The sequence below is a fragment of the Sorghum bicolor genome, chromosome 6 (genome assembly GCF_000003195.3).
Source record: "Sorghum bicolor cultivar BTx623 chromosome 6, Sorghum_bicolor_NCBIv3, whole genome shotgun sequence".
In the NCBI taxonomy this organism is placed as follows: domain Eukaryota; kingdom Viridiplantae; phylum Streptophyta; class Magnoliopsida; order Poales; family Poaceae; genus Sorghum; species Sorghum bicolor.
Window position 1 is genome coordinate 47,202,232 of NC_012875.2, and position 14,579 is coordinate 47,216,810.

Below are 14,579 nucleotides of genomic sequence, written 5' to 3' on the forward strand. Positions count from 1 at the left end.
TGTTTTCATCTAAATTTAATACTCCATATATGTGCCACAAGATTCGATGTGACGGGAATCTTGAATTTTTTTGCAAACTAAACAACAACAAAATTTAAGATTCCCGTCACATCGAATCTTTGGTCGCATGCATGGAGCATTAAATATAGATGAAAATAAAAACTAATTGCACAGTTTTATCTGTAATTTGCGAGATGAATTTTTAAGTCTAGTTATTTTGTGATTGGACAATGTTTGTTAAATAAAAACGAAAGTGCTACAGTAACCAAAAACCAAAATTTTTACGAACGGCCTAATTCTTTTATGGTCTAAATATTTGTTGATTCCAGTTCATAATTAGATTTGGCTCTTACCCAGACAGCTCAACCGATTTCTCCCCCTTTTTCTGTCAGATAATACTATTTTGTAATACAACAAAGTACGGAATATTATATAGAGGAAAAGGGTGAGGACCAGGAAGATAAATGGACAAGGAGAAAAAGTTAGATCAAATCTAGCCAACCAATCCCGATATCCACAGCCTCTTTCTCCATTGGACCAGAACTGTCCCAACAAAAACCAGAAGGCAGAAGCACCAACAGCAAGAGCACCAAGCCACCAACACCAAACAAAAACGTAGTCAAATTGCACATCAGAAATACATATACAGAGAAGAAAGGGGGAAAACATTTCTCTACAGCTCGTGCGCCCACTCCACCACTGTTCTTGGGAATCTTGGAAGGAAGAAAGCAGCGGGTCTCAGCTCACCACTCGTTCCTGGCTTCATGGCTTCCTGACGTCCTCTCCTCTTGATCCAAGAACACCGGGGGTTTCTTGGAAGGGAAGTTCTTGGATTGGTCGGCCATCATGTCGGCCTCGTCCTCGTCCCTGTGCGGCGGGGACCCGGCGATGAGGAGCGTGGTGTGGTTCCGGAGGGACCTCAGGGTGGAGGACAACCCGGCGCTTGCGGCGGCGGCGCGTGCCGGTGGGGAGGTAGTGCCGGCGTACGTCTGGTCGCCAGAGGAAGAGGGCCCTTATTACCCCGGGCGTGTGTCCCGGTGGTGGATCAGCCAGAGTCTGAAGCACCTGGACGCCTCGCTCCGCCGCCTAGGTGCAGGAAAGCTCGTCACGCGGAGGTCGGCCGACGCCGTCGTTGCGCTCCTCCAGCTGGTCCGCGACACCGGCGCCACGCACGTCTACTTCAATCATCTATACGGTTTGTTCCACGCTCCACCCAGTAGTGGCATATGTCTGTCTTAGCTCAGCTTTTTCTAGGAAAAATAGTTCTTTTTATATTGTTATTAGTCAGCGGTTGTATCCAGGATTCCCATCCTTGGTATGTTGTTCATGCTTCAAGATTATTAATTCTTGAACTTGGCTTCACTAGATAAAACAAATCAATTGCAATTTTATTTCCTTTTTGTTTCACTATTCATCTGATTTGTTCCATGTCGAGCAGATCTTTATATTATTGAGGTAGTGCTTGTGATATAGTAGTATTAGTAACTCCCTGGTCTCAAGTCTCGAGTCTTCACAAACCTCCACTTGTCAACTGAATAAAATCCCGGCATTTCGACATCTCCTTCTTAATTCACAAAAGTTCTTTGTTCCCCTAGTTCCCTAACCATCCCAATGAGGTATGTCAAATTCCACATATAGTAGTACTGTAGTACTTTAGTTTTCACTCCATTGATTGCTTGTCCTTTTACTAAGAGAACATGATTTAGGCCTTTGAGACCATCTCATCTTAGATCTTACTCGATCACTGTGTCACCATCTTTTCAGACCCGATCTCACTAGTCAGGGATCACCGGTTGAAGGAGATGCTGGCGGCTGAGGGCATCGTTGTGCAATCTTTCAATGCGGATCTGCTGTATGAGCCATGGGAAGTTGTCGATGATGAAGGGCAACCATTCACCATGTTCACTGCATTCTGGAACAGGTGCCTCAGCATGCAGTATGATCCCCCTGCACCACTTCTGCCCCCGAAGAAGATCAATTCAGGTGCTTGGAGAACTATGAGTTTAAATTTTCTAGCTTCAACTTGTACAGATAGCTTATTGACCACATATTGTTTTTGACTTCCGATGCATCATGCATTGTATATTTTGCAACAAGAGTACCTGCGACTAAAGAAGATTACAAACAATTAAAATGCTGAGTTATCTGTGTTTGTTTTCTGCAAACAATGTACCAATTACTATTAGTCATTTAGGTCTCCAGCTGGTTGATCAGTTAACCATAGTATCATAAGCATTGTGCTTGTGCTACAAGTTAATGTTGAATTAGCTCTTGAGTTGATTGGCTGAAATTTTGAACAGGTGACTTATCGATGTGTCCATCGGAAGATCTGATCTTTGAGGATGATTCAGAGAGGGGAAGCAACGCTCTTCTGGCCCGAGCATGGACACCAGGGTGGCAGAACGCAGACAAGGCACTGACAGCCTTCCTCAATGGTCCATTGGCTGACTACTCAGTGAACCGTAAGAAGGCTGATAGTGCGAGCACATCCCTACTCTCACCTCACCTGCATTTCGGTGAGCTTAGTGTGCGCAAGGTTTTCCACCTAGTTCGTATGAAGCAGCTTGTGTGGAGTAACGAGGGCAACCACGCTGCTGAGGAGAGCTGCACCTTGTTTCTCCGTTCCATTGGCCTGCGGGAGTACTCTCGGTACCTGAGCTTCAATCACCCAAGCAGCCATGAGAGGCCCCTCTTGGCGCATCTCAGGTTTTTCCCCTGGGTGGTCAATGAGAGCTACTTTAAGATTTGGAGGCAGGGAAGGACTGGGTACCCGCTCGTTGATGCTGGCATGAGGGAACTGTGGGCGACAGGATGGTTGCATGACCGGATACGTGTGGTGGTTTCAAGCTTCTTTGTCAAGGTCCTTCAACTTCCATGGCGATGGGGTATGAAGTACTTCTGGGACACATTACTGGATGCTGATCTTGAAAGCGATGCACTGGGCTGGCAGTACATCACTGGCTCTCTTCCTGATAGTCGAGAGCTTGACCGCATCGACAATCCGCAGGTGCGTGCAGCTTTTAATTTCTGAATAAATCAGGCCACTTAGTAATTATAAATAATACTGAATACTGATACATTGTCATGGCAATCAATTCCTTGATGCTAGTTTGAAGGCTACAAGTTCGACCCGCATGGGGAGTATGTCCGACGGTGGATTCCTGAGCTCGTAAGGCTGCCGACAGAATGGATACATCATCCATGGGATGCACCTGTTTCCGTGCTGCAAGCTGCAGGAATTGAGCTGGGATCCAACTATCCCCTCCCCATAGTTGAGCTAGACGCGGCCAAAGCCAGACTGCAAGAAGCCCTATCAGAAATGTGGCAGCTGGAGGCAGCATCAAGGGCCACCATGAACAATGGAATGGAGGAAGGCCTCGGTGATTCCTCAGAGGTTCCATTTCCTGAAGAATTACAGATGGAAGTCGATCGGCAGCGAGCCCAGGCAACAGCCAATGTGGTGATGACTGTTCGGAGGCGTGAGGATCAGATGGTGCCTACCATGACCTCTTCATTGAACAGAGCTGAAACAGAGGTTTCCGCCGATCTAGGGAACAGTGAGGACACTAGGGCACAGGTTCCGTTTCATGCACATTTCCATCCCCGAGTTGAGAGGGAAGACATGATCCAGAATACTGAAGGCCCTGCACTTAGAATCAATGGCACTCACCAACACAACATCTTTCAGCAACCTCAGAATCATAGGCGAGAAGCTCTTGCTCCATCAGTGTCGGAGGCTTCAAGTAGCTGGACCGGCAGAGAGGGCGCTGTGGTCCCAGTTTGGTCACCTCCTGCAGCATCAGGCCATTCAGAAACTTTTGCTGCTGATGAAGCTGACGTTTCTAGTAGGAGTTATTTGGATAGGCATCCACAGTCGCACCGGTTGATGAACTGGAGTCAATTATCACAGTCATTGTGAGTTCGGATGCACGGTAACCCATTTGTTCTCACTAAGTTGTGTTGTTGCACTAGCATTGCAATTTGCAGCTTATCATGATAGCACGCATGATTAATATATTACTTAACCTCAACAAAGTGTCTAAAAGATTATGCTTTTGTTCTTGGCGCAGAAGGCTATAACAATTTAAATAAACCAGGGACATGACCAATGTGCTGTCTCCTTTTTTTTGTGTGTGTGTGGCCTAAAGTAGCTGAAATGGCATCTAACGTTTGATGAAACTTGAACTGCAGGACAACAGGCTGGGAAGTGGAAAATTCTGTGCAGCCAAACTTACTCGGTTAGGGTTTTCTGAAGATGGAATTCATATGTAGATTGTCCACTCAACTGCTCATCTATAGTCCGATGGGATGCAAACCAGGCAGCTTTTCCTGGTGGTGATTATAGTTGTGTAAATCTCATCTTCTAGAACGTGTGTGGTCGATATAGTGTGGTTGGCTTTAAAAAGTCACTATTATTGATCAGACAACAAAGGTTTTGCGTATTTTGAGCCTTTTTTTTTTGGGAGGTATGTGATGTATGTAACTGTACATTCCCTTGTGTTTCTCAGTTAACCATTGTTAGTTTCATTTCTTGCGTCTTGTATAGTTGTATTACTGCTTCATGTGTTTGCCGGAGTTGTGGAGTAACTTGCTCCGCGTCTCTGCCCTGGTGATTTGAAGCTATGGCTCTAGAGACAATATGGTTATGATTAGGCCCAGCTTGGCATGGCTCCATTTCTTACTAGAGTGGCTTCACCGGCTTCTATTTCATTTTGAGAGGAGGGGGGGAAAACAGCTTGTTATTGCAGTGCATGGTGGAGCTGCCGGAGCTCTACCAAACAGGGTCTAGATCTCGATGTATTGTTTGTTTTGGCTAGGACACTAACAAACCACAACTTACAGGCAGAGGATTGACTAGGGTCCTGAGACGCCGAGGTTGGAGGGCAGCCATGGCTTCTCACAAAAAAGAGCGCATGCTTTGCACTCCTAACTCATCTTGACAACGCTTAAATTGTTACGAGATTTTTCTTGGAAAGGTATAGTCAATCAACTATTTCTAGAAGCATCTTTGGCAGTTGTTGGAACATCGCCACACGAGATGGTCGTCATATCATGATTACTTGATCACATCAACTTTGATTGTGGCAAAGCCGTTGTTATATGGAAAGGCGCAAGAAATAGAAGCGCGATGATTGAAGGGGAAAGAAAGAAATAAGACACTTCAAATGAACGAGTGCCACCAGCTGGTAAAGTTGAGAGTTGCCTGTGTTAACCTTAATTATTATAGTACTATGCGACAAGGAAACGTCATCGTCACCGTAGCGCTGCGTCAGCTATGATTAACCCCCGTGTTAGCGGTGTGATGATGAGCCGACGAGGACGAGCTGGCCTCACCTGAGCCTTGAGATGCATGCTTGCCCGTTTCCCCATCCCATTGGCGCAACGGGGAGGCCAGCCGTGCTGGCACTGGCTAGCTGACCTCGCGCCCCCCATTCACAGCGATTGACAGTGAGCGCTCAGAGCTGCCGCCACGTGATGCTATCTACCGTTGCCAGCGTTCCTGAAGATACGCAACGGCAAGGCAATCAACAGCAGTTGGGCGCGAATGCTACAGCTCGTCTCGGCTGGTCACACTCGCTGTCGACGTATGGAGGCCGCCGGCCTGCGTTCTGCCGTTGATCATGATTCATGTGGCGAGCAACAATGAGAAACTTCCTGCCGGTGGGCGGCGGCTCTGCTGCAAACCCGCGCGACGCGGCTGCCGACGGGCGACCGGGAAACGGGGCGCGCTCAGCTTGCCAGCGCTGCGCCCGCGGGGATTCGCCCAGTCCAGCCGTATTGAGAAGAGAACCACAGAATCAGAACACTTACACTAGTACCTGGTGTCACTGGTCACCACACGCTCACGCCTCACTCGAATGTCGAATCGAGACGTATATTTTAGCTGATTGACGACAGACCCAAAGCTATTAAACAGACTTTCACACAGGAGCAGCAAATCTCCTCTGAAGGGAGAGGATCAGTGGAGGCTTGACGCAGAAAATACTGTTACATGAATCCACGACACGGTAAACTGGAAAATGGAAATCAAACATGCTACATGCCACACGATTCCAGCACGTACATGGATCAGAACTGGTAAATGCGCAGAGTTATGAACTAGAATTGATGTACAGTGTGTCCAATAGTAAAGTCCCACTCTTTAACAAAAGATGTTAGCCCTGAGAAGAAACTGGTCAGGCGAACTTAAAAATTACACCTTATTTCATCGTTGGGAGCTAGATTCCATTATCCCCTGTACACTGAAACCACCCAAAATCTGGCGTCCTCACCTCATACAACCTCTTCGATTCCATGGAGGTAATGAAATAGTAGCTGTGTAGGTACAAGAGTGAACTTGCAAGCTCCAAAGAGAAAAAGGAGAAAAGGAACAGGGAAGGTGAATAAACCCCATCTAACTCTTCCCGCCAAGCCCCTCGTAAAATAAGATATACCCATGGTCTGTGTTTCCTGAGTATTCATGTGAGGAACCGAAGAATGTTTGTAGGGTCTGCTCTTCAACCATCTCGACGTTTTCGTCGTCGAAGAACAACCAGTGGTTGTGGCTTTTGACAAGGCTTACATAATGCCCATGGTTGGGGCCACTTCCGACATGGACCACGACAGCAAAGAGGGAGTACTCAGTGTCTACATCGTCGGATGTATTACTGAGCTTCAGTTCCATGGGGAATACAACCCGGTATGAAAGCTTCTTATACCGGCCAAGCTGCTCAATGTACTTGAAACGCTTTAGATGGATCACCAATATGTGGGGAGCCTTCTTGATCTTCATTCTCTTCTGTGCTTCTTGCAAACTGGAATACAACCAAACAATGGAGTTCAGCACAGCAGTAACAAAGAACTAGAGTCAGGATGATGGTCCCTTCCATAAGGTAGCTACAACATGATATTTTTCAAAATCTACAGCATAACTTGGGTTCAACAATGGTACGAGGGAACCAAGGTTACTCAGGGGTCAGGGCTTTATGCTGTCGCGGAGATCTACCAAAACAAAGTGCCCCCACCAAGTAGGATGACAATGAACAGTAAAATTGACATAATTCTAAAGCAAAAGAATGCTGATGGTGATGACAAATAAATACAACCCAAGGGAAACATGGCATAGTTACCTGCAGCATTTGTCGCAGAAGAATTTATCCTCTGCATTTAAAGTCTCAGTAGAACAGAAATTTTTCAGGCAGCTTGTGATAGAACTATTTTGTTCAATGTCAACACTAAGATCAAGAAATGTTTCATCCCTTGCAGTTACTGTTTCACATCTTAAGCATCTTGTTTCGTTGGTCAATATGCCCTGCAAAGTTTGTGTGCATGTAAAGATGATGGTAACTTGAATCTAGAAGAAAAGTTAAAACACAAGGCACTTTTCAATTAGTTCAGTCACCTGGAAATTTTTATGGACCAGAGTAACTGGAGGTTCTTTTTTAACTCCATTGGCTAAAGGTTGAACTGGGCCATTTGGAGCTTTTTCAGGAGATGACAATTGGGGTGAATCCTTGGCAGCACTTGACTCTTTTTCCAGAATATCAACAAGTTCATTCAAAAGGAAATTTAAGAACTCGTGTGCATCCTACAAAGAACCATGCAGACATATTTTAGTCAAGAGAAGTAGTTGTTTTGGAGCTACCATAAAAACTAATTCATTCCTGAAATGACTGCTTTTAAAGCTACCATAATAATTAAAACATTTCTACAATAGCAGAAAAATGTGGGCACATCACACATGAGACCACATGCAGCACTACACTACAATAACTCATACCCATTACTTAAAGCTGATGTAAATATTGCTATACAGTTTGTTATTGTGTCAATCTAACAGTGAGACTACCATACTACACCAGATCAGATGAAATACATTGCTACAACATGGTGCGAAATACCTGGTGCATGTAGCTGCGAAACAACTCATTCTGTTTCTTCACTCTCTGAACAAAACGTTTTGGAGCAATAACGCCAGTCTTTTTCTTTGCTTGGCTTATCTACATGATACACAATGAGCACCTCTTAATTCACCTCTTCATTCTTTAAGGTGGCAAATTGCAATATCATGCAGATTGCAGAAATTTCACGTGACATACAAAACACTATGCAGTAACACTGATATACAACGATGAAGTGAAACAATGCATTGACAACAAAGATGTCAAGTCAAAGATCTTTATCATACAAATTTAAATGACATCAGGATCATAGCTGATCGGTACCATAGCAATCAGTTATGCACTACGATTAGTCACGGTTAGTCAGGCTGGTCAGTGCCATGGCGACTAGGATCAATTAGACGATATGATAACATTGATTATATGTCCAGTAATTAACAGTAGAACAGCACCCATTACCTTAAGCAAGTTGTCCAGCAACCAATTGCAAAGCAAGAGACAGTACAATAAATATTTTATACCACCAGCACAGAGCTCACATTAAGTACGACTTTGCATGAGATTCATTATTCAAATGCCCAGTGGTGATGCTATCGAAGCATGCCACATGTGCATGCATGATGCATCCATGAGTGGGTATGTTGCACGAAATTCAACAGATGCATAGATATGTAGCGATAGGCCTATAGCAAAATCAACACTAACAGGGGGTTTCAACTCTTAAGATAAACAACTAAAAAAGATGATTTAGCAGAATATGGGTTTTCAGTTTATATGAGTATTATACTATTATCTCACTTTAAGTAGGAAGCAAAACTAATTGCCGACACCTAAATATATTAAACAGTATAAGGAACATGGAGTGCCAAGCAAAGAACTACATATCCATGAATGGACCTCTATTGACAGTGTTATCCAAAGAAAGCTATATATGTACAGCTAGGATACTGCACATGTTAGAACTTCAATGCAGCTAACAAAAGTTAATAAGCAGGAATGCAGCATATATCCTATCAGGAAAGGGCCAAATAAATAGAGATTTTGAAACTCTTAATATGTTAAAGCCAAAAAGGTATCTGCCTATGTTTTTCTGTAACAAACATCACCTTCTAAGTGATGATGTAAGACCTTTGTAAACTTTCATTATCTGATGGGCCATTTTGGGGCCAACAATAAATAAACAAAAATCAGGTGGGGAACGACTCCCCCCCGTTGACCTTCAAAAAAAAAGGTATCTGCCAATAACAAGAATTAATAAGCTCATATTAATATATATAGAAAATGAGAAGGATTTATTTCATTTACAGTGTCAAGTGGGTAAACTCTACATAACTATCATCACCTCAAAGCAAGACAAAATAGACATTCTTTGTACACTGGTACCACGTGAAACCCAGATATAGCACTACAGCTGTCAACCTATAGTCTAAGTGATACCAAAAGGTCAAATTTTACCAAGAAATTACGACACCGTACGCTCATTTTACAAAGTAATAAACTAATAACATTCTAGTCATTTATATCATTTGGTATAATCCTATCTACATGTTACCTGCATAAAAAGGTCGGCCAAACAGGTCAAAAGATTTTCTTCAGCGTCACCTGGAGTTTTGTTATTTGCATAATATTCCAGTAACTGCTCCCTAAATGGAATGCAAAAATAGAGTGCCTGAAACAAGAGTATCAGTGTCAGATTTATGTAAAAAATGCATTTGACAGAAATTATACCATACTAAATACAATGTTTTGCACTGAGTTAGCATATGAGAAGTAGAAAGTATTGACCATTAGACAAAGTTATGTCACACTGATCCCTGGTCTCGGATCATCTAAAGACAGCAATTTCAAATTGCAACACACATTAAACATCATCTCTTAGTTTTTACGATGAACACAGAACACGATGGGAAAACAACAGGATTGCTTGCTATTGGCTTTCTTCATGTAGTGAACAAATTATGAATGCTGGTAACTCGGAAGCAAAACATCCTATCCAATGGCGCTAACTCCACGGCAATAATTGTTAGTTATCACAAGCCTAGCTACTTGTTGCCACGTACTGTTAAACTACAGAAGAACGAAACTCGAAACCAATTACTGATTTCACTGCTAGCTCCAGACAGCTAGCAATTTGCTAAAATTTGTCCAATTAAAAGACAACCGGAAACCTACTAACTCAAGGATATCTCATACTACTTACATGCAAATTATCAATGGCAAAAACAAAGCCTTTTAGTAACAAGTAGGTTGGGGTAGGCTACTTGAGAATGCAAATATTCTAAAGTGGGCAGATATTCTAAAGAGAGCTGCCTACCTCAGCGCCTAATACTTGTATTAAGAAAGAAAAAAATGCTCTCGTACAACATAATGAAAGAAAAATAGTTCACATACAACATAATACTCCTTCCTATTGGATTCTATTTTACCACTACTTTCTTCCACCTTTTGCTCCATCATACCACATTCATATATAGGATTGAAGATCAACAGGACAGATTAGACCCAAAATCCCATCAACACTGCCTTCATCTCCCCGTCTTTGCCAACACTTCTCCTGCATGGAACATTTATCCTTCTCGCCCCAAGCCAGTGTCACACCTCATCCCAACACCAATGCCTCCCCCAACCAGATCCACGCCTCCTTCAGCTGCCACTGCCAAATCTGGCCATCCCCAATGAAGCCACCGCTACATACAGTGGAAGGATGGAAGCTTGAACCAGCAGCTGCAGCATGGCCTTCGCGATGTGCTCTGACTCCTTCTGAGACACTTGAATTGATGAATTGCTGTGGTGCGGCAGTGGCGAGGAGTGGCAAAAGGTGTGGGGAAGAAGCTGGGGTGGTAACAGCAGAAGGACATGGTATTCCCCATGGTGCCAAGGCCTGTAGGGGCGGGCTCAGGAGGGCAAGAATAACCAGAGAGGAGGAAGACAATGCAAGAGGGATGGGTGAAAAGGGAGGCGGTCTAATGCTAAAGTAGTAAACCAGATATGGGAAGTGGTATGTTTGCAAAACAGTCCTGTGAGTGGTATATAGTGTTAGGCAATAGAATATGCCGCAGCTCCTTACCATATGCTGCGGCATACATAGCTATAATTAGCAGATGTAAATCAGGGATAGCAGCTGTAAATCAGGGATTAGTTGCTATAGTTAGCAGATGTAAATCAAGGGAATTACCCTTGCCTTGTAAAGCAAGGCCAGCCGGCCCTATATAATAGAAGGCGCCCCCTCCCATTGAGGTGTGGCCAATTGCCCCAAATTCTAATCTTCTACATATAGGCAATTTGGCCACTAAGGAAATCCTGTGAATTACTGGTTACCTAATATGCTATAAGAAAATGTAGACAGGTTTTCAAAACAAAGTTTTGATTAAATGACTTCAGTAGCTGACATATTCCAACCAGGTATTCGAGTCACTCTTCTAGCATGACAACCTGGTGCAAATGGTTTGGGTTCATGCACAAGGAGATCTAGACCAAAGGTGCATTAAATAATCAAGGCAAATGAATCACGGTACGTCAGAAGCAATTAATTCCCAGAGTTATCTAGACATGCAGGCGTTATCTAGACAGATGCATGCAGGCGTTATCTAGACACCCTAATTGCCATGCAGTCTTTGCATGAAGATTCTAAATCTGTCAAAAAAAGCGGGAGCATGGTTATCAAGGCGGTAAGGCGAGGTGATGCCTTACGAGCAAAGCAAAATTTAAAATAGCAGCTCAGAGTAGTAAGAAAAAGAAAGGAGGAGTAAGAAGTGGTCCGGCCCAGCCCATGTGCAACAAGCAGCGCATGTGCCCACACCTTCCTAGCCCTAGCGTGTCTTCATCTCCCGATCCTCTCCTGCACCGCGCCGCCACCGCAACTCTCCTCTATCTCTTCCCTCCCTTCCTCGTTCGGATGTGCTGCTCTTCTAGAAGGGCTTTGAATGCTGCTTGGCGGAGGAACAAAGGAGGTGACTCCTCTTCGCCTTACCGCAGCTCGCAGGTGGAAACTTCCCCCAGCAGTGGGGGTGAATGTGTCCGCTCAGGCCAGCTGTGGCTTCCGATTCTTAACCCACTCTCCCACCCGCTGGTAGGCTCGTTTCCCCCGTGCGCTCCTTCTCTCCGCACATGCCTACTGTTTTCCCCACCCTTTCTCCCACGCTCTCGTATTCTCCCGCCACCTAGAACAGAGGCATCATCCCCGTATGGCGCCCACCACGCACGATTTGGCGCAAATCGGACCCCAAAATGACGATTTCTGAACGCTACGGTCATAAGGCGGACGACATACGAATCTAAGGCGAGTATGCCGTGGTGTCCTGCGTGGAGCGCCTTGCGCTTAGGCAACAACAAAGCCACGCCTTAATGACATTGAGCGGGAGAGATAAACACCTCCTGTTAAATATTTCAGTTACATGCCACAACCAGATTAAAATTCTCAAACCAAAGTGGATTCTAGAGCTATCATATAAATGGGGGGTCCTGAGATGCAAGAGGATTACGCTTGCATCCCAACCACATGTATTGTGCTACTGGTTGTAGTCTGTAAGCATGCTACAATGGCAAGTGTTCAAAATGATGGATATCTATGTGTCCGTAACTTCTTATATACTTCATTAGGCTATGGAGCTAATAATGATGGTACAGAGCTAGCATAACCAAAAATTCATATGTCAGGCAACTCAGAACAGTTTGGACTCACATTACCAAAGGACTTTTCATATTGCCACATATGTTACATTACAGTAGCACAATATCAAATGCATTGAACAACTACTACACAAACAGTTTCGATTGATTTTGTCAAAGGATTTTAGCATATAAGCACACACATCACACTACAACAGCATATCTCGAATCTGGCGAGCACAGCACAATATCTAGCATGTACACACCTACCACCTAAACAAATAAATAAAGGCGCCAACCAGGCCGTTTCACCACACTACCGCGGCTTACCAGTATCAAGCCTAGCATAACCAAGCATCAAATCTACTACTAGCTGTAGGCATGTATCCATACCTGAAGGACACTGTTGCAGTAGCAGGTGTTGCCGAAGTTCTCGAGGCCGAAGTAGCGCTCGCCTTCCGGGAACTGGTCACCGAGGGCCTTCTCAAGCTTGGAGCCGCTGGCTCCCATGACCATCCACCGGTCCCACCACCCAGAGGCGGCGCCGGCGAGGTACCGGAACCCTGACCCGAGCCCTGAGCGGCTCCTCTCGGCAGCCGAGGAGGCCTCCACCGTGGGCGATCGCACCGGATTTGCCGTCCTAGGGTTTGGTGACTCGCCGCGCGCGCGCGGCGGAGGGAGGGGAGGGGGAGGGATAGGAAGTGGCGGGAGGCCGATGCGAAACCCTAGGGGTTTCGATCCGAGTGGGCGAGCGCGGCGAGAGGTACGAGGATTGAGGAACGAATCGCTGCTGCTTCTGCTGCTAGCAGTAGCACTGGCGCTGCTGCTCCTTCCGTTGGGGATTTCTCGCCTTTTTCGCAGGCGATGAAACGGGAGGACTCGCTTGATTTAGATCGGAGTCGCCTTGGTGGTTCTTGCTGTTTGCCTGTTTCTGTTCGTGGGCAAGCATTTCACTGGACCTGTGGGGCCCGGTCCTATCTGTATTTCTTTACTCTCTTTCTACCGCAGATCTGAGCGGTTCTGTGGCTGCTGTAGTCTTCGAGTTCATCGTCATCGTATACTACTAATAAAGGCTAAAAGTTGACCTCAAATTAGTAATAATACATCTAAATAGAAAGATTAATGGGTGGTTAGTTTTTTAGACAAGTTTTTAACTAGTTGTTAGACAATTAGTTAGCTAACCATAGCTATTTTGAGATTAAAAAGATATAGCTATTTTGGATTAACTTTTAGCTCAACTAATAACTAATCATGTGTATCCAAACATGTGTAACTTTACGTGCATTAGGTCTATTTTTTCCAAGTACAAGATTAGAAGGTCAATTTAGGACTCGTCGGAGATAGATTTTTTTTCCATTCTTCCTAAAAAGACAAGGATTGGGAAGAATTATTTGTTACTCTTGGAGATGAGCCATGCGCGTATCCGCCCTCCCAATATGTTCTTTTTTTTTAGCCGTGTTTTTCTCTCGTGGTCTCTACGCTGGAAAGAGAAAGTAGGAAATACAGGGTTCCATATGAGAAATTTGCAAGAGAGAAAAAAATGATGTGAGGGTTTATATGGATATACAAACAAATTTAGGATTCTTGATGCAAAATATCAACTCGTGGGACCGATCTAATTTTCATTTTTTTCGAAGTGAAATATTAGAATTTCTTAGACATGGCTATTTCTCTTCCTCCCAATATTTTTTTAGAAGTTAGGAAATATCATGTTTTAGAAATAAAAAACAAGATACTTTCGGAGATGCTCTAAAGTTCGACAAGAGAATGGAACGTCTACCTCGTTAACCCTATTTAGTTGCAGAAAGTTTTGCAAAATAGCTAGTACTTTTATTTGTATTTGATAATTATTGTCCAATTATATACTAATTAGGCTAAAATATTTGTCTCATAAATTACAGACAAATTATATAATTATTTTTTTATTTATATTTAATGCTCTATATGTTTTGGTTTTGGTGGATATACAGCCATAAGAAAGGAGAGGACTAGAATCAGTTCTGAATAAAATGAAACTTTACAGATACAACGACACATGTGTTTTGGTCAGTCGCAAAAAAGAAAAAAGGGACATGTGTTTTGGTTAGTGGA

General features: G+C 44.0%; 2 protein-coding genes across 3 annotated transcripts; one reads left to right on the forward strand and one right to left on the reverse strand.

Annotated features, from left to right (window-relative positions):
• Positions 525–4,531, forward strand: LOC110436666 (cryptochrome-1-like). 2 transcript variants are annotated; one of them, XM_021464119.1, is made up of 5 exons: positions 525–1,195; positions 1,765–1,983; positions 2,301–3,007; positions 3,110–3,915; positions 4,192–4,531. In XM_021464119.1, exons 1-5 carry the CDS (start codon positions 847–849, stop codon positions 4,241–4,243), a joined length of 2,133 nt encoding a protein of 710 aa, XP_021319794.1. In that variant the 5' UTR covers positions 525–846; the 3' UTR covers positions 4,244–4,531. The 2 variants fall into 2 exon arrangements, with proteins under 2 accessions (XP_021319794.1, XP_021319795.1); XM_021464120.1 differs by having other exon boundaries at positions 526–1,195; positions 3,110–3,932.
• LOC8057450 (ubiquitin carboxyl-terminal hydrolase 4) lies at positions 6,068–13,443 on the reverse strand. The gene is made up of 6 exons (XM_002447896.2): positions 12,882–13,443; positions 9,433–9,549; positions 7,881–7,979; positions 7,382–7,567; positions 7,110–7,291; positions 6,068–6,794 (listed from the first exon to the last, which is right to left on the reverse strand). The coding sequence occupies exons 1-6, from the start codon at positions 13,002–13,004 to the stop codon at positions 6,395–6,397; spliced, it is 1,107 nt and encodes a 368-aa protein (XP_002447941.1). The 5' UTR covers positions 13,005–13,443; the 3' UTR covers positions 6,068–6,394.

Excerpts from the sequence above, each read along its gene's own strand:
- LOC8057450 (XM_002447896.2), bottom strand. The coding sequence starts at position 13,004 with ATGGTCATGGGAGCCAGCGGCTCCAAGCTTGAGAAGGCCCTCGGTGAC. Across the intron at positions 7,568-7,880 it reads TTCGCAGCTACATGCACCAG|GATGCACACGAGTTCTTAAA; the intron begins GTATTTCGCACC and ends GGTTCTTTGTAG. Across the intron at positions 7,292-7,381 it reads TGGTCCATAAAAATTTCCAG|GGCATATTGACCAACGAAAC; the intron begins GTGACTGAACTA and ends CAAACTTTGCAG.
- LOC110436666 (XM_021464119.1), top strand. The coding sequence starts at position 847 with ATGTCGGCCTCGTCCTCGTCCCTGTGCGGCGGGGACCCGGCGATGAGG. Across the intron at positions 1,196-1,764 it reads CTACTTCAATCATCTATACG|ACCCGATCTCACTAGTCAGG; the intron begins GTTTGTTCCACG and ends CCATCTTTTCAG. Across the intron at positions 3,916-4,191 it reads AGTCAATTATCACAGTCATT|GACAACAGGCTGGGAAGTGG; the intron begins GTGAGTTCGGAT and ends CTTGAACTGCAG.